The sequence below is a fragment of the Cornus florida genome, unplaced genomic scaffold, assembly GCF_030987335.1.
Source record: "Cornus florida cultivar Cherokee Brave unplaced genomic scaffold, ASM3098733v1 CherokeeBrave_3.0.0_Hap2_Chr06, whole genome shotgun sequence".
Classification (NCBI taxonomy): Eukaryota; Viridiplantae; Streptophyta; class Magnoliopsida; order Cornales; family Cornaceae; genus Cornus; species Cornus florida.
The window spans coordinates 94208033-94231547 of record NW_026775576.1 but is presented as its reverse complement, the minus strand read 5'-3'; the positions used below and the strand labels follow the sequence as shown (position 1 = coordinate 94231547).

The 23515-nt window shown below is 33.4% G+C and overlaps 1 protein-coding gene across 2 annotated transcripts; it reads left to right on the top strand.

The window, feature by feature from the left end:
- Positions 1–7533: 7533 nt before the first annotated feature.
- LOC132312981 (uncharacterized) lies at positions 7534–23223 on the top strand. 2 transcript variants are annotated; one of them, XM_059811573.1, is made up of 12 exons: positions 7564–8002; positions 9526–9741; positions 9861–10988; positions 12196–12318; positions 14640–14821; positions 14934–15165; positions 15331–15540; positions 18383–18511; positions 19362–19430; positions 20809–20931; positions 21944–21994; positions 22489–23223. In XM_059811573.1, the coding sequence occupies exons 1-12, from the start codon at positions 7769–7771 to the stop codon at positions 22651–22653; spliced, it is 2862 nt and encodes a 953-aa protein (XP_059667556.1). In that variant the 5' UTR covers positions 7564–7768; the 3' UTR covers positions 22654–23223. The 2 variants fall into 2 exon arrangements, with proteins under 2 accessions (XP_059667557.1, XP_059667556.1); XM_059811574.1 differs by lacking the exons at positions 18383–18511; positions 19362–19430; positions 20809–20931; positions 21944–21994; positions 22489–23223 and adding an exon at positions 15839–18376 and having other exon boundaries at positions 7534–8002.
- The last annotated feature ends 292 nt before the right edge of the window (positions 23224–23515 follow it).

Below are 23515 nucleotides of genomic sequence, written 5' to 3'. Positions count from 1 at the left end.
TGGATTATTTTTGCATTTCGTAGGTGGCCGGATCATTCCTCCTATTTCCATCAATTAAAGATTAATAATAGGAGGAATGATATATATATATATATATATATATATGTATGTATGACATAGATAGGTAATCAAATTTTTATGTTCTTAAAGAAAGAAATTAATTTATGTTTTACAGTTTTGGGAGTGAAAACATTTTATCTTTAAAGAAATTGGCATCCAGTTTTGTATGAAATAATAGTAGTCACTCATTTTAATTCAGTTTTTTTTTTTTTTTTTTTTTTTTTTTTTAGAAAGGTAAATATGTAGCTTTCAAACAATGCCTTCAGTGGTTCGAACACCCGATCTCCCATTTGGAAAATGAAAACTTGTATTAGCTAGGCTATAGCCCTTTTCATTTAATTCAGCGGTTAACGTGAGCAAATGATCATACGTAAACTTTAGACTCAATTTCGGTGATTTTGTTTTGAAAGTCAGAATGTAGCTTAATTGAGTCCAAATTTGATAATTTGAAGTTAATTAGATTACAGTAAAATAGATTTGTAAGTCTGACATTTATTTGTGACTATAATTCGATCCCAATCTTTTCATTTTGATTTTATTCATCAAATGACATGTATGTTATAATTCATAACTGCTTTGACTAGTTAGTAAGAAGTTATGAACAAGAGCGTATGATGTGAACTCAATAGAATTAAAAACATAATTCAATTCTACTAAATGACTAACCAAAATATGATACTAAAATTTTGATTCTGGTGTGAATTTTTTTCTTTCCTAATTTATTTGGATGCGTATTAAGTATTAAATGACACACTATTTAAGAAATGCATAATTAAATTTATTAATGCATGCAGGGGAGATTTTCTATTTCAAATTTTTAATCTTATGTTGTTTAACTTACCGATCAACTTCACGGTTTCCGATCAACCTAACTTTAAAGAGAACGAGATGGGTTTGAGTTCAAATGTGAACAAAAAAATATGTGTAAATTGCTTTGTCATTCGAAAAAGGGTAAAAATAATAATAATAAAATAAAAATAAACTTCATGACTTCCACGTATATTTCAATGGTAATCATGGGCGGAGGCAGCATGTGCCCAGAGGGCTCTGCCCATGCTGTCCCAATAGAATTTTTTATTTTTGTTTTTACATAAATTTGTAAAATTTGATAAAATGTCCCCCTAAAATTAATAAAATAGCTCCTTTGACCCTGAATTCATTAAATTTTATTTTATGTTTTGCGTATAATTTATAAATATTTATAAAACACCCCCATAAAATTTATAAATTTATCTCCCATAAAATTATCTATTTCTAAAAATGTCTTTAATTCTTTGTTCCTTTTCCTTATTATTCTTCAAATTTATTTTTATCGTCTTCAAAAAATTTTATATTCTCTTTTTACAATTAAAGTCTATTTTTTCCTTTAAAATTCTCTCATATATATATTTTTTTTTCATTTTTCTTCTTAAAAATTTATTTTTTCTTCCACTCATGCATAATTTATGTGCAATTAATCTTCTTTTTCTTTTTTCTCTTCTTATTTATTTTTTCTTCCACTGTTGTTACATTATTATATTTTACGCATGTTTGAAAAAAATTTATTTTATTAGTGTTAACATACCTTTCCAGAACCAAAGCCCTGACTCCGCCTTGATTGTAATCTTACAAAAACCAGAATATTGCTTGCTCCTCTCATATTCACGGCTCAGACTGTCTTCTTGAATCAATTTTTTTATTATTTATTATTTATTATTTTTACTATCAATTATGTCAATTATTGTTATTACAGCAAGTATTGTTCTTTCTTACGCTGCCACCAACTTCAAAATGCACATGGTTGTAGTATTGGTTTGGTCGGTACCCCATGACAAGACAGGTGAATGGATACCGCACCTCACCCACCTTCTTTCACCATGCCACAGCTCTCCCACTTTCTTTCACCATCTTATGATTTTGATTCAGCTTTGTGATGAATCATCAATGTGTTTTGTGTCTGTGTGTCTGTGTCGGTGAATATATATATATATATATATATATATATATTAAAAAACGCTTTTTTTATTATTTTCTTTTTTTTGGCGGCCAATAAAATGACAAAATAAAAATAAAAATATAAACCATGTTTAATAATATATTTTTGTGTCTGTGTCTGTGAATATATATATATATATATATATTAAAAAATGTTTTTTTTTTTGGCGGCCAATAAAAAGACAAAATAAAAATAAAAATAAAAATCTTGTTTAATAATATATTTTTATTTTTTTATAAGAGAAAACATTTTTTGTTTTCGTGAAGAAATGAAGAAATATTAAAAAAACGTTTTTCATGCTTTCGACACTATTGAAGAAAAACATTTTTACTATAATTACTACATATACATTATTCATTTCAAATAAAATATGTGTTATTCATGTTATATACTAATGCTATATATTAAATACTAATAAAATTTATATTTTTAATATATAATATAGTGTAATTTTTTTATTAAAAAATATATATATTTGAAATATAATATATTAAATAATACTATAAATTATTTTTGGGGACAAATTTATTATTTTTTTATATTTATTATTTATTTTATATAATATTATTAAATTATTATGCAACAACCATATCTATATTATATTATAGATATATTATTTAATATTTTTATTTATTTATTATAATATACTATATGTTAAATATATTATATAATAAATGTATAAATGATGTATATGCATGAACTTATATACATAATTGGTGTGAGTATTTTTGTCCTAATATATCTTATTTTGTACTTATGTATTGGATATTATTAGGATTTGTGATTTTAAATTGAATACTTTAATTAACAGGCTTGTGGCCTAGCGGTACCAAGCCCCTACTTCCCAATGGGAGGTCAGGGGTTCAATGGAGGCAAGTGCGTGTGAGTAGCAATTAGGGAAAAAAAATTGAATATTATATCTTATTATCTTGTATTTGGTATTTTTAATATGTGTTAATTAATTGAATTGCATACATATTTAATGTTTTTTGGTACTAATGAAAAAAAATGAAGAATAAAATAAAATAATAAAAAAATGTTATGTACGTTGTAACAAATATTTATTATTAAACATTGTTATTGTTTTTTGTTTTTAAAATTATGATAACAACAAATGTTAATAAACGTCACTTTTGCTTTTTGTCATTCAGTAAAACAAAATTATGTTTCTGCTTTCTTAAGACTGCAAAAATAAAAAATGAAAACGTTACTATAAAGGCATCCTTAACTTTTGTGTTTTACTGTGTTACATCATAGGCCATAAATAAAGCCGGCTTCTGTTTTGGTTTTACTCATCATCTAGTTATATATTCGTAAAGGATATAAAAATATTTAGGTTAGGGATGGCAATGGGGTAGAGTTGAAACAGGTTTGGCTAAACCCTCCTCCATCCTATTAGAAAATCTGTTAGACCAACTCCACCCCTACTCCGGAATGGGTTTATAATTGTTATACCATCTTCACTCCTATTTCGATAGACAAAGTGCCAACTCCGCCCCATGCACGTCATTTAATTGCTGGGCGCAGCAGGAGGCGAGTCGCGTTATGCCACTTTTATTATGTAGTAAAAAAAAAGTTAGCCCAATGTATTCAAATTGGGTTGATAAATAAGTTAATCAAACTTTTAAATTACTAAATAATAAATATTAATATATTAACGGATACTTCCAGCAAAGTGATAAGAGTCTCAAAATTATTAAATATATTAAAAAAAAAATTAAAAGGTAGATATATAATCAGGACAGAGTCGGAACGGGTTCATCACTAAATCCGCCTCCGCCTCCGCCTCCGCCTCAAACCCGTTTCGGATTTTTAATTATTTTACCATATTCGTCACAAACTTATTTAAGAGAATACCAAATCCATCCCATTAGGGACGAGGGCAAGACGAATATTCACGGGTTGAAAAAAATTGCCATTCCTAATTTAGGTCAAAATTGGCAAAAGAGACGGTGATCCACGTACATTCTGTTAAAGACTTCGGTCTCAATAGCATTGCGGTCACGACAGGAAACAGATATTTGTCTAGTTGATTATACATTGCGTAATTTTTGTGTGAACTGTGGAATTCACCCGATTCAACGAATCAAGTACCGACGCTTGTTGGCATTTTGTATTTTTCACAGTACACATTACTCCAATTTTCAACTTAATAATTGTGATTGAGAGAGATGCACGATTGGAAAGATACGAAAGTCGGTAAATGACTCTTTATTTAAGCTAATCTATCCAACACATTGGACTAGGAATCTTGTCCCTATCGAAGTTTCCAGATCCCTTCCCAACTTGGCCATGTTGTCTCATTCCGGCAGCCGACCATTCCACCGCCACTCCATTTTTATTAGTTTCCCTCCCTCTCTAAAATATACACACACTATCCCTATATAACAATATAGTGAATAGTGATCTGTCTATTAATCTCACTAACTAAATTTATAATTATATGCTTATTTTTTTTATGACTGACTTTATTATCTTAATGACCCACGCATGCAAGGTTCTTTTAAAGATTAATGTGTTTCGATGTCATACTCAATTGTCGTTTTCCCAAATTAGAATATAGTTTTATGTCTAGCAAGCTCATTTAGACTATAGTTTAATTAATAGCTTCGGTTTTTTTGTCATTGGCCAACATCGACAAGATCCCACCAATATATGCTATTTTTATATTTACGTGTACACTCTAGTTTGGTGAACAAGTGAACAAAATTAATTAATGATCAATAACGACATAAAATATTAAATTATATACAAAATATTTTGTCATGAGCTATTTTTATATTTACATGTAAATTTCAGTTCTGTAAACAAGTGACAAAATTTGATTAATGATCAAAATAACATGGTAAATTATTAAGTTATATACAAAACATTTTGTCATTTTTAGTCGTACATTCTAGAAACTTTGTACACTAAAACTAGTAAATGATGATATTCTGTCCAATTTTATGAATACAAATAGGAATAAGGATGACAATGGGGCAAGGTTGAATGGGTTTGGCTACACCCTACTCTGTCACGTTAAAAAATCAGTCATGTAAACTTCGCCCCTATTTTGAGATGGCTTTGTAAATGATACTATCATCTCCACCCCTACTCTGTTAGACAAAATGCCAACTCCGTCCCGTATATTCCGTTTAATTGCGGGGTGGACCGGGTTATGCCAATTTTATTATGTAAAAAAAAAAAAAAAAAAAAAAAAAACTAGCTTAATGTGCTCAAATTGGGCTAATAAATTATATTATATATATAATATAAATATTTAATATTTTTAAAACACTTGTTACTTTATTGGAAGTGTAATTTTAAAGGTTGGTCCCCCCACCCCCGGGTTCCAAACTCGGTTCGGGTTTTAAATTATTTTACCATATTCATTACAAACCTATTTAAAGTGCTATCAAATTCGCCCAATTAAGAACGGGCGAAAACCCACAAAATTGGAAGAAAAAGCCATCCCTATAAAAGAGTTTATTGTAATATTTCCAAATTTTTTTAAGAAGTCCAAACAAACCGATTGAAATGGTTATGTCACACACGCGCGCGCACACACAGAGAGATATATATATATATATATATATATATAAATAATTGGAATGAAGAAAAATGGAGCCACGTATAGATCTGCCCTGTCTCATCTCCCATGCTTGAAGATTTGGTGTTTACAGTTGTCACCAACCATAAATGGTAACTAACGTTGGGGGGGGGGGGGGGGGGGTATCAGTGCTTTGTGCTGTTGCAGGCCGTTCATGATTAAAACATATTCAATTTCAATGTTCAAATAATGTGTCTCTGTATATATGGCAGTCCATTTTGTTTTGGCCTTTTCTTTAGCTAATTGAGAAGTTGGTAAATGGTAATACTTCCACCAGGGACTTTTGTTATTTGAAGTCCTTTTTTATTTCATTTATTTGATATAGTTGATATTCTCATTTAGTTAGCTGAGAGTATGAGATTACTAAAATTTATGGTGTGGACTTTCATAAATTTGTTTATGCCCTTTTGATTGAAGCTTTTCACAATCCTAACTTATTGTGTCTATGTTAAGATAATATTAATTGAATGAAAAATTTTAAATTTGTGGAGAGTGGACAACTAATGTGGACCATTGTAGTGGGCCCTACACCAACATTTTGAGTCCAATGTTGACTATTGGTGATTGGTGAGAATGTACTAGTATGGTTCTAATCTAAGTCACATAGAGTGATGTGTGGTTGAATGCAAGAGAGCGGGAGCGAAAAAAAGGGTAAAATCTAAGTTACATATAGTGAGATCAAAAGCAAGAGCATGCATAGCTCGTGAGAGCAAGCGAGAAGATAGGACTCAGTAGGTTAGAAGAATTATGTGACTTGAGGTTGACTTCTTAGCAATTAGCATGCGTAATGGGCATTTGTTTCAAGAGAGGGGGCTAAATGGGTCCAGCTCATAGACTTTAATAGTGCGTCAATGACTCAGACATGTTCAGCCCAAGTTTGAGTCCAAAAGTGCATTTTGGTTGACTTTAACCGACTCAACTAGGATGAAGGCCTGACCATATCAGCGGACAAAGCGATCATAGGCCCGGCCAAGTTCTCCATTCTAGTCTCTAGCCCAACATTCACATTTTCTAACTTGCCATTAAGCCCGAGTTAAAAAGCTCGGGTCAAAAATCGGCTTGATGTTGGGTTGGTTTCGTTTAGATAACACACATTCATTTAAAAAGAAATTTACAAAATTGAATGTGAATTTCTGAAAAAATATTAAAAAAATCAGGATATTAATTTTCCAAATGGTTACTAATATATATTAAATTAAGATTTTAAAAAATTGGATCATGATTTAAAAAATATATGTAATACATTCAAAAGTATAAATATATAAAAAGTAGAAATTTAACTTGGGTTGAGACACCTCAACTCAATGTCAACACAAATTAAGTTTTAAGTTTGAATCCAAAGTCAATTTTTATTGCAAAAATGGTAAAGGCCATTTGGTATGAGATATTTTTTGTGTTGGAGGAGTTCTTTCTTTAACGAGCCAAAGGGATTGGCGCAAGCTCGAGGTAGAGAGTGAGGCTGGTGAGCATTGTGGCGAACTAATAGTTTATACTATTTTTTTGGTCTCTCTCCCTAGTTTCTCACTCTAAAAACCACACGTTTTTTTGGGAAAAAAATATATATATATAAAACAATAAAAATAGTCCAATCACATCTCTTTATTAATAGAAGAGAAAGTCATGACGGATGTTTTGAGTACGAAAAATTATTTGATATTTGAAGTAGTGATTGCTAAATACTCTCGTCTGATTACAACATTTCATTTTTTATTATCAAGGTACGTATAATTTTTTGCTAAGCACAACTAGATATATATTTTTTAAATACAAGCATATTTTATTTTTTGATTTTTTATACCTAATGAGGAGGAGGAGAAAGAGGACCCAAAAAAAGTTGGGTAAGTTGAACCTAAAACCCCACACATGTGACTCTTACTAGGCTACCCAGCTCAACCCCAAGTACGGTCTAGTCTACGTTGGCTTGCACAAATTGTAACAGTAAGAGAATAATAATACTGTACACAAAACTATAAACAAAATTTAGTAGTACCACGTACAAGAGAAGCAAAACCTGCAAAACCCAAATTGCGCGAGAAAAATAAGAAAGGGTCAAACCCCACTTTAACCCTTAAACCCTAGTATTCCGAATTCCTTATACTTGAACCGCGGCAAAAGCTCCGCCGGAAAGAGCGAGTGTAGCAATGGTGAAGTCGTACCTCCGATACGAGCCGGCGGCGGCGTTTGGAGTTATCGCCTCCGTTGATTCAAACATTACCTACGACAGCTCCGGCAAGCACCTCCTCGCACCAGCTCTCGAAAAGGTCGGCCTTTGGAACGTCCGGCAAGGCGCTTGTACCAAAACCCTAGCACCTTCTCCTTCGTCTCGCGGTCCATCTCTTGCGGTCACCTCCATTGCTTCCTCTCCTTCCTCTCTGGTACACCCCCTTTCCCTCTCTATTCTTTCATTATGTATATATATATACACGTGTGTTGTGTGTATGCGCGCGCGTGTTCTCACTTAATTAAACATACACACGATATTAGGGATACCTTCCATTTGTTATCTTAGAAATTGGAGGAAAGGAAAGAACCAAAGTTTTTGGCTCAGGACTGAGTTGGCACTCGGTTTAATTGCTGAGAATACAGAAGAAACACAAGGATTTGAGGAAATGTTTGGATGTTCCTTTCAATCCAATGAATTCATTCACATTTTACATAGTATTTGTTGGAGAAAATACAGATACGAGGATAGGCCTTGGACTAAGTTACTATTTTTAAGATGGAAAATAGGTAGAAACTCATAAAGAAAAAACTTAGATCATGGGTATGAAGAGATTGTTGAATGGTAGATAATCACTGAAAAATTATGATCTGGTTAGGTGGTGAAGGCCATTATTAATGGATGTTCAGGAGGTAGCTGTAACAGAAATGATTGAAATCAGATTTCAAGGGATATAATTGCAAAATTTGAATTTTGGTCTGCTGTTAAGTTTTTTATAATTTTGATTAAAATTGTAATAAAATCCAGAATTAAAAAGAAATCATCTGCTACAGAAAAAAGAAGAATATTGCAGAATTGTTATGTAACCTAAAAACCAATTCAACATTGGGAAACTACAGAAACAGTAAAAGTATGGCATTGATCGTGGTTACTTCTTTGTATGTCATCTATGCCCAAACTCAACTAGAGTTTAGAATGGGTTTTGCTTATTGTTTACCAATGGAGATAATTTTGAATATCCTCGTCTTTCCCCCTTGTTAATGGACTTTGACTAGTTTTGAGTCATTTCTTTACACATTAACCTACAGGGAAAAAGTTCTTTATGAACTCAACCTTTATTTTATTTTATTTTTATTTTTTGATGGACACACATATACGGGGTATATGTCTAAAAAGGTAATACGGTTGTTTTTTATTTTTTTATTTTTAAAAATAAGAGTAATAGTGTTAATATGTAAGTTCATAATCTTGAATGCATATATCTTAGGCAATAGTATGCTCCTAAAAGACGACGATGAAAATATTGGATTCTTTTGTTTGAAGAAATTCTCAATCGGCCATAGGAAATATGGTGAAGTTACCTATTCTCAAGTGACTCCACTCAAGTTGATGAAAATTTACATCAGAATGCTAATTAACTTGTGAATTTGGCCCATTCTAAATCTGGGCGCCCAATGCCCTTAGATTTTGTATCAGTTGAGATGGAGGTGTTAGTGAAAGTTCTAAATTTGTTTTTGCTTTTTTCTTTTTGGGTGAGTTTTAACTTTCCTGAGTTTCTCAGCAACCAAATGAAGTAAATAGATCAGGCAATAAGAATCGGGTGCATTTGTGTGTGTGTGTTTTTTGTTTTGTTTTGTATTTGAATTGAGTGTTTGATGCAGAGGCTGTTGTTTTTTATTTTCTTATTTTTATGATTTTGTTAATTGATGAGTAGGTGACAAATGGTTTTGGTTGCAGATAGCAAGTGGGTATGCTGATGGTAGTATAAGAATTTGGGATTGTGATAAAGGAACATGTGAAACCACATTGAATGGACATAAAGGGGCCACAGTTGCCCTTCGGTACAACAAGCTTGGATCCTTGCTTGCATCTGGAAGCAAAGATAATGATATTATATTATGGGATGTGGTCGGTGAGACTGGACTTTTTCGGCTTCGTGGGCACCGTGACCAGGTTTATATTTATGAGTATTTCAGTAAAACCTTTGAATCTTAATAAGAACTGGCTATTCTTGCTGCTATTTTTAACCTCCATCTGCAATGTTGTGATTCTTCTCATTTTTCTTGTATTAGGTTACAGATCTTGTCTTCTTGGATGCTGGTAAAAAACTTGTTAGCTCCTCCAAGGACAAGTTTTTGAGGGTTTGGGATCTTGAGACTCAACATTGTGTTCAGATTATTGGTGGTCATCATAGTGAAATTTGGTCAATAGATGCTGACCCCGAGGAAAGATATTTGGTCACTGGGTCGGCAGATCCGGAGCTTCGGTTTTACATGGTAAAGCATGACTTGGTAGATGGACAGTCTCTGTCTAATATAAATGGAACAGAAGTTATTAATGTGAATGGTGGGGATTCATCCACTCAAAGCAAATGGGAAGTCTTGAAGCAGTTTGGTGAAATTCAGCGACAGAGCAAGGATAGAGTTGCAACTGTGAGGTTCAGTAAGTCTGGAAATCTGTTGGCTTGTCAAGTTGCAGGTAAGATGGTAGAGATATTCTGTATGTTGGATGAGGCTGAATCCAAGCGTAAAGCAAAAAGGAGAATTAATAGGAAGAAGGAGAAGAAATCCACTAAAGGAGCAGTTGAGGTAACTGAAAATGGAGATGCAAATCAAGGAGCTGGAGAAGAAGCCAATATTCCTGTTGTTACAGTACCTGATGTTTTTAAGCTTCTTCAGACTGTAAGAGCTAGCAAGAAGATATCCTCTATTTCTTTCTGTCCGATCAATCCTAAGAACTCGCTGGCAACTTTAGCATTGTCTTTGAACAATAATTTATTGGAAATTTATTCTATTGAAAGCAGTTCAACCACAAAAACCGTTGCTATTGAGCTCCAGGGACATCGTGCAGATGTCAGAAGTGTTACACTTAGCTCAGATAACACTCTTCTAATGTCAACTAGTCACAATGCTGTAAAAATATGGAATCCAAGTACTGGTTCCTGCCTTCGAACTATTGATTCAGGATATGGATTGTGTAGTTTATTTGTTCCTGGGAACAAGTATGCTATCGTTGGTACAAAAGGTGGGTCTCTAGAAATTGTTGATGTTCAAAGTGGTACTTGCATGGAAGTAGTAGAAGCTCATGGTGGTGCTGTTCAGTCTATTGTGGCAACTCCAGATGAAAATGGTTTTGTCACTGGGAGTACAGATCATGATGTTAAGTTCTGGGAGTATCAGACTGTGCAGAAACCTGGTCGAGTGTGTTCTTTAAACTCTCTCTCTCTCGTCATATGGATAAATTTTATGAGCATATCATACTATGAAACTATTCTTTTCATGCGACATAATGTGGAATGATGATGGCTTCTTCTTTCTTTTTTTTTTTTTGAAGAATTTGCTGTTCGTTTGAGAACTTGTACTCCTTTGTGTTTGTTTGAATGCCCCTACCATTTTAACTTTTTTAAAAAAAGCAGGTTGACACGGCACAGCAAGTTGCTGGTATAATTTGCTCACACGGGTCTGAAAGCTTTCCAGTTAAGACTGGTCGGGGCTCTGGAGAGGAAGAATCTACATTTCATAGAGAGTTGTAATTACACGTGGACTCTCTAATCATTGATTCATCTGTGTGTGTGTGTGTGTGTTGTGAGTTTTAAGACTTTTAGGATTTTGCCATTCATTATTTATTTTTCTTTGATGAAATGTGAAGGGTATTATAGGTTGATGAAGAGTACAATTCATGGTGGATGGGGAATCCTTCTAAGTACTGGTGTACTATCCCACATCAAATATTGCTTGATAAATATTACCAATTTGAAAATCCTTTTCATGAACAACGTCTACTTGCATATGACACTATGACACTTATTCTTCTTATCCATCATATGGTTAAAGATACTGGATCGTGAAGATGCGGGTTCATCTGGACGTTGTTGTCTTCTACCTCTGTTTCCTGAAATTATTAAGTTGATAATGCGTAAACTAAAAAATAATTCCTTGCATGTTAGTTGCTAGTGGTTGTGTCATTTCGACATAGTTGGGAGTATATTCATAGTCAGCTTCAGAGTAGGTAGATACATGTAACTTTAATGTTGCATCTTCAGTTGTCTACTTGTTGCTGTTTTATGAAGTTTGCATACTTTTTCAAGCCAAAGAGTGCTCATTATTGATTTTTTTTCCCCCAGTAAAATGCTCATTATTGATTTATGATCTGCTTACGTAATGACATTCTAGAAGTTGCAAATGCGGTTCTTCCTTAACTTTGCATATTAACCTTAATCCTTTTCTCTCTCTCTATATATATATATGTGTGTGTGTGTGTATATATTAGCTTTCATTAATATACTATGTGCTGGCAGTTCAAAGCCAAAACACGTGCCTGTAACTGCTAAACACAGAGACCTTCATTTTGTTTTGTTAGTAATATTAAGTTGATTGTGTTTTTTTTTTCTTTTTTTTTTTTTCCCAGGATTCTAAGCAACTAACAGTATCTCATGTGAGGAATATTAAAATGAATGATGATGTACTAGTAATTGCTGTTAGTCCTGATGCCAAGTATATTGTTGTTGCCCTGTTGGATTGCACAGTGAAGGTCAGATTGACTTCTTGTAACCTTATCTAATAGGAAGATTCGTTGTACTCTTTATCCATTGAATGTATTTTTGGATTCAAAATTATTGCTAAGAAACAAAATGAGGTATTCTTTCATTTGTCAAATTGGACTTCTTAAAAAGGAGTGAAATAAAGTGTTTTTATTTGTCTAATATCAATTGTATTATATTTTTAGTATATAAATTCCTCTACTATATTGATTTGTGGATTGAATCTTATGATGTAAATTTTACTTATCAAAAAAAAAAAAAGAATCTTATGATGTAAATTTTGATATGCTTAAGCTGTATGGTTAAATTTATTGATTGCAGAAATTTCTAATTTCTTTCATTTCTTCTCATATTGGGTCTACAATATCAACCTGACACATAATAATAGATAAAGATATTTAAATAAAGTAGCCCATCTATTTCAAGATGGCAGCAACGTTGAGTTTGGTCCAGAGTTCCCAGACCCTATCAATTGAGGCTTTATAACAGATGTTCCGAAGTTGAACAATTATGTCTAAACAATTTTTTTTTTGCCCCTGGCAAATAACACATCCTCCTACTATACCCCCTATAGGAACTTGGACCCTCAACCTTCTACTTTGGGAGGTAGAGGAGATAACACCGGGTTACAACCCTTGTTGGTGTCGAAACAATAAGTTGAGTGATCCAAAAGTTGCTTCTAGTTATTTCCTTAAATTCTAAAAAAGACACTTATAAAAAAAAAAATTAATCTAAAAAAAGACAAAAACATCAAGAATTACTTCTCCAGAGATTTCTTTAAAGATATCATTTAGGATATGAATAATAGGAAAAGTAAATAATGCATCAATAGATTAAGTTATAAAAAGTATATAGTTAGATCAGTAGTCTGATATGATTAAGCTTCCAATTGGAGCGGACAATGTGTATTTTAATGATATGAGCCTTCATCATTTGTCTATGGGTTAAAAGAGAACAATTCTTATTATGAGAACTACCTCATCGTACTTTAATTGTCACTACGTGACCTTACCTCTGTTGTGCCACGTTGCAGATTACATGGCACACCATGGCTCCTTGCCTGTTCTATATGCCTAATGGATCTGTATCTTGTTTTAACGTTGGTCTACAATGTGTATGGTTAGGGGAAGAATGGAGGATAGGAAAGGGGGAGGGAAAAGGGAAGTAAGTAAGAGCTGTTTAACGGAGGGGAGAGGGAAACAAAGGGAGGAGGGAGGGACTCCATCTCATCCTAATGGATTTTGCTTCTGCCCAAAAGTGAACAGTATTTTTCCCCTCAAAAAGTTATATTTACTTTTTTATTTTTATTTTTATTTTTAAACAATACAAATAACTCAGTACAGTCTTTTAATTTGCATTTCTTTCTTACTGAACCAGACAACAAGATAGAGCATCTTCTATTTTCCTGGTGTACCTCTACCATCCCCCCATCTAAGAAGCACAAACACTTCTAATAAGGAGCTTTATCAGTTTATCCACGTTTGACAAGTGTCGGACATTGACACTTCCAAATATTTGTTTGATATATCTTCAAAGTGTCTGCACTTGAATTAGCTGATTTCTTGGATGCTCCTAAATCTCCTTAACGGAAGTCAGGATGGGCCTACAATAGGCATAGGCATATGGATATTTACAAAGACTTTTTTGGTATTTTCATTTTTAAAGTTTTGGTATTTTGTTTTCCTTAACTTTTTAGGGTTTTAGTTTGTTGCCTATAAAAGTAACAGAATTTTTTTCAGACTTCATTTGAGGATTATTGTGAGTTTCAGAGAGCTCTCTCCTTTGTGGTTGCTCTTCTCAACCCTTTTCGTTGTGTGTTGTCATCCCCTTCTCCACTCTTTCTCTTTTCACATCACATTTCTTTGTCTTCTCATCACCGTCTGCTTTCTTTCCTGCATCACTCCTTCATTAACTTGTGACTTTCTCAACCCTTTTCGTTATGTGTTGTCATCCCCTTCTCCACTCTTTCTCTTTTTCACATCACATTTCTTTGTCTTCTCATCACCTTCTGCTTTCTTTCCTGCATCATTCCTTCATTAACTTGTGACTTTTATTATAAAGACAGTTCTAGGAATGGTGAATTAAATTATCGGGGATGGAGCATAATTCATTTCCCCTCTTATGTTTTTCCTTAAATGTATTTTTTTCTTCTTTTCATTAATGTATTAATTTCCTTTTAATATTGCGTCCAATGTAATCATGAATATGAGTTGGTGTTGTTGCATATGGGTACAAGTATGCTTTTGAAAGCCAAAGATACTATTTTGCATCTGCCACTAATTATTGTATGCAATTTTATGAACTCTTTCAGGTCTTCTTTATGGATTCACTCAAATTTTTCCTCTCATTATATGGTCACAAGTTACCTGTGCTGTGCATGGATATTTCCTCAGACGGAGATTTGATTGTTAGTGGCTCGGCAGACAAAAACTTGAAGATATGGGGTTTAGATTTTGGTGACTGCCATAAATCCATTTTTGCTCATGCTGACAGGTGGTTCATTGTGAAAACTAAAATTATCACATATATATAAACCTGCATTCTTCATAGTGGATTCTTGGTGAAAAGTAATTGCAATAATTCTCTCTCTCTCTCTCCATCACAGTGTTATGGCGGTGCAATTTGTACGCAATACCCATTACATGTTTAGTGTTGGAAAAGACCGCCTTGTAAAATACTGGGATGCGGATAAATTTGAGTTGCTTTTAACTCTTGAGGGGCATCACGCTGAAGTTTGGTGTCTTTCAGTCAGCAACCGTGGTGATTTTGTTGTCACGGGATCTCATGATCGATCAATCCGTCGTTGGGATCGTACTGAAGAACCATTTTTCATTGAGGTATTGATTCCTTAATTTCCTTGTGTCTGCTATTATGCTATTGTTTCGCTTGGGCAAAAATATGTTATAATTAACTTGTGATAATTAGTTTCCATGATTTAGTTGAGATTTGGAGCTATTCCATTATTCTTTTCAACAATTAATGTGTGCTATTTAAATTTGCAGGAAGAGAAAGAGAAAAGGTTGGAAGAGATGTTTGAGTCTGACCTTGACAATGCATTTGAAAACAGGTATGCACCTAAAGAAGAACTTCCGGAGGAGGGAGCTGTGGCTTTAGCAGGGAAGAAAACTCAAGAAACCCTCACAGCAACTGACTCAATTATTGAAGCATTAGACATGGCTGAGGCAGAATTAAAGCGTATTGCTGAACATGAGGTACAAGATATGTTCCCAATTGTTTTTGTTACTTGTTAATTAATTTGATGTGTTACGTGTATGTGACCATAAAATGCTCATAAAATTATTGGTAGTGAGGCTTCGCGTACTACTTAATATATGATTGTCATAACAGGATGGTAGAGACTAAATGCCCTCAAGCCCCAACACTCATGTTATAGAATTTCTTGATTAAATGCATCTACGTTCTAAGATTTTTTATTTTTTGTGTATGCTTGATTTTTGACTGCTTTTCCTATATGAGGATTCATGTAACAGGATCCTCTATTGTTACCAGGTCACGTTAGGAGCAGAAAAACCAGTGGACAAATTTTGTTCGGGAGGTGAAGTCATAAAAGATAATTAAATGCTGTTTGTTAGACAATTCTTCTTAAAATGAAATAGTTTGAATCTTGAGGCATTTGGTGAAAAGTTGAAACATATTTGTTCCTCTGGTAAGTAGCTGACCACATTTTAATTCACATATTTTTTTGGGAAAAGATGTCAAGTGGAAAACAGCATTCATTGTCTTATATTATTCAAATTTACACACCAGTTATAAGATGTTCTCTTCCTTAATCATTGCAAATGCGTAAAACTGACCTGTTAGCTAGTTGTCAATAAACCTCTTCTCATTCTAATGATACGACCTGTCCTTGCATAGGATGTGCAAGCTGGCTGCTGAATTCTTATAGAATAAATTTGAGAGTGAAGATAACTGTCAATGCAACTATTAATGTGATTATTCCAACTATATTGAGTATCATACATGTAACGATCATAGTAGGGATCGTTGCTCTTAGATCCCTTATTCATGTACCCTATATGAAGCTTTACTGTTCCCTGGGATTGGCTTTGGGCCTTTCCTGCGCAGCTTAGGTGGAGGGCGAAGAAGACCTCATTCCATGAGAGGGGGGATAACACTTAACATATGAAAATATGTAAATGTTTAGTTTTCGTCAATCAAAAAGATATATATATATATATTTTTTGTTGTTCAATTAGCTGGAAGGTTGCAGAATCGTATTGTGTATCGTTCTCTGTGTATTTCATAATGATTGTGTATTGCTTTATGTCTATTTTCTTTTTCATCGAACAGTTTCCTACTCTTACAATCTGCAAGGTCAAACTGGATAGCTAGCATGATTTATAAGTTGTAAAGCTGCTGCAGTTTTTCTGTGGTTTGATGATTATTTACTTTTGCATCATTTTGTAAAATTTGCTCCAAAAAATTTCTTTACACAATTGGGCACTAATTCCAATCTAGGTGGTCCTCTTTACTTTACTAGTGCAAGGAACATAGTTTAGGTTATTCATGGACCTCAAATTGTTGGGAATGTTCCCTTAATTTATTTGATGCTTGTTCAAGAAGGAAAAATAACGAAAAAGTAAAGCAAAAAGACAAATTGTGTTAAAAGGCACATTCTAGAACAAAAGGGCTTGTTTTTTCAACTTCCATGGTTTAACATTGCTGAGAATCATTTTATTTTTTTTATTCCTAAACTCACACAGACATGTTTTTTTGTTTTTTTTTTTTTTTTTTTTTTTTTTTTTTTTTTTTTTTTTTTTTCCTTCCTTTTCTGATGCTTTTACTATTGTATCATTTATTAGTTTATTATTTTTAAGAGTCAAAAACTTTTACGTTTTTACTTCATGGCTTGAGGTGCATCCCCCTTCCTTGTGTGAAGAAAATGAATACTTTTCCTTCACTTCTTCATTCAAGAGTATGGATGAAACTTCTCGTTATCATCTTCCTGCAATTATCATTTCTAAGGTTGGCCTTGTCTTCATGCTCATAGTGTATGTTGTAATGTTACACATTGTTATATTTCTAGAGAAAGAATTGGTTTTTTGCAATAAGAAGCAAAAGTTCTTGTGTTAATGTAGCCAGAGTAGATTGCTGATGATGTAAATAACTAATTTCACCCCCTTTTGCACTATTGTCAGCTTATGCTTGTTTTACTCGCGATTCCTGACACCTCTATGATATGCCATCAGAGAGAACATTGAGAAAGATATTGAGAGGGGGAGGAGAGGAGGACTGAATTATAATACATGCAGCTTGGCATACTGATGGAGGGGAGTATAGCCAAATATGAATGGGTGTGGTGATGACATAAATAGTGAAGCTATTAGTAAAAAGCTTTTATGAGTATTGATTGATAACATTTGTGATGAGTTTGGTCACATTTGTTTGTATATGGGTAGACAGCTTTTCCTATTCACTCGATACACTACAAGTAAAATGAATTGAGAAAATTGTTAGTTGGTTTTTGGGGGTTAAGGGATTCATACCAAAAATATATATTTTTGGATTTTGTTTTCAGATTTGACATTGATGATATCTATGTTTATTTGCAATATGCTATTTCTTGTCTCTTTGTTTCAGTGCTAATTATTTCCATCCTGTTATATTGAATATTTGATCTTCATATACTTCTACTCTGTTTAGAGTACCTATGATTATAACAACCTTAATATTTTTGTTGTCTCAAATGTTCTACCTTATTAACTTCTATGAAAAGGTACAATTGATATGAAACAACATAGAATCACAAGGTAGTACTTGAAAAAAAAAAATGTGACTTTTTTGATTTCAGGATCTTGAAACAATCTACGATCTAGATATTCTTGTTATATCTTGCTGGGTAAGGAAAAAAAAAAAAAGAACTTATGATTACTGAAGTACTTGAAAATAAAAAAATGCATCGGCCATACTTGTAGGGATTATGATGATTTAAACTCTGAAATAGGAAGCAAATAATGGGAACTTTAATGTTTAATCAGTTTCTTAAGATCCTGGATTTGATTTTAGAATTGTGACTGTGTTTTGTGATTTCAGGAGGAGAAAACAGGGGGAAGAGTAGCAGACTTTCGGCCAAATATTATCATGCTTGGGCTGTCTCCATCTGATTACGTTCTTCGTGCACTTTCAAATGTTCACACCAATGATCTTGAGCAGACGTTACTGGTGAGTGGTGCTGTAGTAATAAAAGGAATCAAAAGTTGCAAATTCAATGTTTAGAATTCAGCACTTACAGTTCAGCTCTAAAGTTTCATCACATAGTTTTCCATTTCATCAAACAACACCTTTCTTAAATTTGACTTCCTGAAATTTTTACATTCCCTTGGAACAGAACTTGCTAATAGCAAGCCACCATTCATTTGCAAGATTTGAAAATTTTTAATTACTTAGTTCCTGTGGTTCCTAGGTTTTAAATCTTGTCAGTTTGGTTGTCATTTAGTCCTTACTTCATGAAGCAGCAAGTCATGCTTTGGACTCTTTACAGTCTAAATTTGACTTTGGAAGATTGCAACAAATCAAATTTAAACTATCATTTCATCTTGACCTGTTTCATCTGAACAAGTTTGGTGTATATGTATTAGGGATTAAGAATTGTACCCTTGCACTAGAATTACATTTGATCCTTGCCACTGATTCCATCTTCTTTTGAATCTTTACCAAAAAGATCAACATTGCCCATGTTATTTTACACATATTCATTGCTTCTGCTTGTTGGGGACTCAGAAATAACTCATCCCTTCTTTAAGTGACCGATCAAAATGGATATTGATAGTCTATAATTAAATATTGCATTCCACTTCTTGTTGCCTTAGAGCCAGTAGGTGTGTAACTTGGGACCTCTGGCGCTCATGGTAAATTGACCTAGTTATTTGGGCTTGAATATTGAGCCTCTTCGTTTTGATGGTTAGATAATATTCTATTGTAATGATTAAGAGGGCTAGCAATTCCCTTTTTCACATTTTGGGTTATGTTCATTGGAAGGGTGGCTTTCTGAACAAGTGTGTTTTGCTTGCAGGCTTTACCATTTTCAGATGCTTTGAAGCTTTTGTCTTACTTGAAGGATTGGTCCTTAAATCCTGATAAGGTTTGAATATGTGAACATGATGATATGCGAAAGTGTTGGTGTACACAGAAATATATGCATGCATTTGTACTTAATTAAGAAATAAAGAAATATATGCATGCATTTGTACTTATTTAAGAAATAAACTTACTCAATGAAGGATAAGTTTTTAAAGCGTTAGCCCAGTGCATGAGATTCCCGCCATTGCAGGAGCTATAGAGGGTTAGATAGACACAGCCTTACCTCCGTGCAGAGAGGCTGTATCCATTTCGAACCTCTGACCACTGTTGTGCCACCCTAGATCCCGCAACGGCAGGAGTCTCGTGCTATGGGCTAGTCCTTCAAGGATAGAACAACCCATGATGAAATTGATGTTAATCCAAATGCATATATAACAACTAATACATGTCAGAAACACGGTACGGTTATTATATACTGACTAATGCATGTAGCAAGTTCCTACTGGCTTGAGGATTCTTCCGTTGTCCCAAATTGGATCTTTTTTTTATCATGCTTCATATGTAGGAGTTCTTGTTAGACACACAAAAATTGAAAAAAATGAGTACAAAAAAAGAGTGACAAAATACTAGCCTTGCGACTACGACCAAAAATTGTACTCCCTCCATCCCCAAGATCTTGTCCATTTTTTCATTTTTAGAGGTCCCAAAATTCATGTCCCATGTGAAAGTCAATGTAGAAAAATTGTTTATTTTTCAAAATATCATGAACTTTTAAAAACTTTTCCTATGACTTTATGCATATGTTGTTTTGTAGCTGTCCATATAAAAGATGGTTATGATGGTTATCTAGTAGCTGTTTACAGACTACCCCTTTCAACCTTAGTGGATTTTTCAGTATATTAGATGGGCTCTTCCATTTACCAATCCCCCCTACGTCTCCAATTTGTCCTTCATGTCATATTTCCTTTTGGCATAAAAAGTTCCATTTATCCATTATTTAGTTTCCTAGCCCCAGTGAGGAACTACATTAGTCTTTCAGAAAAAAAGTGATTTTTCTTTTTCGGTAATTAAAGTGATTTTCAATGTAGTTTTTACAAGAAGTTTTTTTTTTTTTTTTTTGGCGGGTCTCAGTTTGTGCAACTGTACGCACTGGATACAAATAATTTTGGACCTCCCCTCTGAAATTTTCTACCATGCTATTTGTCTTTTGATGGAAATCGATGCTGGTGTTATCAAAATTACAACAAATGAGAAACCTACTTGAATTATTGCAATCTGTAAATTTAATTGATCACAATATAAATCTGGAGTATACTATTTTGTCTATAGTTTAAACCAAGTTAATGGCTATATACTAAGTAATTCCTTATTCGCGTCTTTTGTTCTTGCATTGGAAGTTAACGTGTGATTCATTAACTGTTGCTTACTTGTACCTGCAGGTTGAGCTTGTCTGTAGGGTAGCTACAGTCTTATTGCAGATACATCATAACCAGCTTGTTACTACAGTAGCCGCCAGACCTGTCTTGACAATTCTCAAAGACATTCTTCATGCAAGAGTCAAGGTAATCCTCTGATCAGTTTCATGGGTAGAGTGTAAAAGGGCAAGGAAGCCTCCTTAGTTCTTCAAAATTATATAATGAAAATTTCGTAAAGAAATTTAAATTATTTGGTTGTAAATGTGTAAGGTGAGAATTTTAGTTCTATAGGCTGTTGGCAATGGCAGAAAACGGTTCTCACAGTCGGCTATTGTTACTATTTTTTCTTTATGAGTAGTGATGTGAATGGTTACTTATTTCACCTCATGTAATTGGGTTCCTGATATTCAAACTTAGGCGGCCTCTTGAATCAAAAAGAGCACAATCAAATGGTTGGTTTGTCTTGCCAATCTGAACAATCCTTGATGCAAATATTATACAAAAAGTAATAGTATTGCAAAATTTGATTCATAGAAATATATATAGTTATATGGTTGAATATTGTATAATTTTTATGATGTCAGAAGAAATTCGTGAAATAGTTTCCATAGATGATATACATTTATGTAATTAATATATCAACGTTTCAAATATGGAATCGCTATTACATATATTGTTGTTTATATTTTCAAATATTGTAGTATCACTTTATAAATACAGTAGTCCTATCATTTGCAAATGTCACAGGCTTCCGGTGGTACATTGTAGAAAAGAAGCTGGAGTTTAGTTTTTTAAAGTGATTGGGCTTCACGAAAACATTGTTTGTTTTGTCCCAAGAAGATATACATTGTTTGTGTTTTTATGTCAATTCTCTCCACAAGTCTCATTGTTACCAACTAGGGAAAAAAAAGTATCATTGTTACACTAGTTCAGATGTCTATTCATGCCATTTAAGTTCAAATGAATTGAAGTAGCCTTCAATTCCTGCTTGGCTTCTTCGCAAGTCTCAGTGATTAGTAGAGCTTCACTTGTATAATATTCTTTTTCGTAATTAAAAATAAAAAAGGAAATTTACGGCTGCTTTTGCTGACAATTTTATTATAATCTGTCATTGCCTTAATCCCATTTTGCTGACAATGTGATGCCTGAAAATTTTCAGGAATGCAAGGATACCCTTGGTTTCAACCTTGCTGCTATGGATCATCTCAAGGTGTGCATGTTTCTATGTAGAATATTGTGTCAACTGTGTTTACTTTCTGTCCAAAATCTGAGGATATTTTGACCTTTTTTCTTTTATTTTGGGTGTCCCTACTGTTAAAATGGCTAATGGCTGTTGTCAAATCATGTATAATTGCATAAGAATCTGGTACTACTATGTACTGTAAAACACTTTGATAATAGCCGAGGCCTTAATTTTATTTTTATTTTTCTTTTTAATAAATTGTCTCTTCACGTAACATAAGAGTTCTTATCACATAACTCAATTTGAAGGAAAAGTACTCAATTGGATAACTATTGCATAATTGTTAGAAATTTGAATTACTTGAAAGGCCTGTTGAGTGCTTGTCCAAGAAAACATGTTGGACAGGGTGTCTAATCTACTCATTTGAAGTCGATTCCAACACGAATTGTAATTATAAATGTTTGTTAGTCGGAAGAAACTTGAAGCTGACTTTTTTTTTTTTTTTTTTCATGAATACCCAGCAATTGATGGCATTGAAGTCTGATGCACTATTTCAAGATGCAAAAAGAAAGTTACAAGAAATAAGATCCCGGCATTCAAGTCGTGAAGCAAGCGCTGTAATAAAAGAAGAGAAGAGAAAAAAGAAGAAACAAAAGAAGTCGAGTGATGGGCATGTTTGGATGTAATTTGCAGTCTTGTCAATTCTAAGATTGAAATGTTTAAAGAAATGAATGTATCAATAACCACCACTGGCAGACATCACACCGTAAAGCAACATCAGCTGCACACAGCCCACTTGTTGGCAGAAGATGAATGGGAGCTTTGACGTTGTGTAAGCACAAAAGAATCTTGGGAAATTCTACGAGTTGGGTCCCGTTGGCAGATATAAGCAGGTAAAATTAGCTGTTGAGGGCTACTTTTCATTCCGGCTGTAACATAGAGGAATTTGAGTTGTTCTTGTGAGCATAATTGTTTTGGTAGTTTAGCTTGAATGTTGTAGGAAACATATGTTGAAGTACATCTATATCTCATCATCTATATAATAGTTCTGGAGGTGCCCCGAGCCCGTGTGTGCCCTAATTTTTGGATATGCAAAAATGCAATTATGCAGAGTAACTTATGCTAGTTGGGGCACAACAATTGCTTTGTTTTATTTAGAGCTTCGTGAAATGATTAAAGTTCTGGTTGATATGTGAGGACTCAAGAGTCATTTTGTACAGAATAATACTAAATAACTTTCTCTGGTCTTTTTTCCACACTTATGCAAAACAATGATTTCAATTGTTTATGTAATGTCATTGGATGAAACTTCGAACACTTGTGCAGGATGGTATGTTGGTCCATCTCTAGTCATCTCCTTCAAGAACTTTGCAAGATGAAACAAACATTTTTTTTTCTTTTCGAAATGAAACAAACATTGGTGATGGTCTTTCCTTGTCATTATCATTATTATATTATTACTATTAGATAGAATTGAGCCCAAATAGTCTTTTTACTTTTTTAGTAAGACGGTGTTTAAAGGGCTGAGGGGTATTTTGGACCAAATAT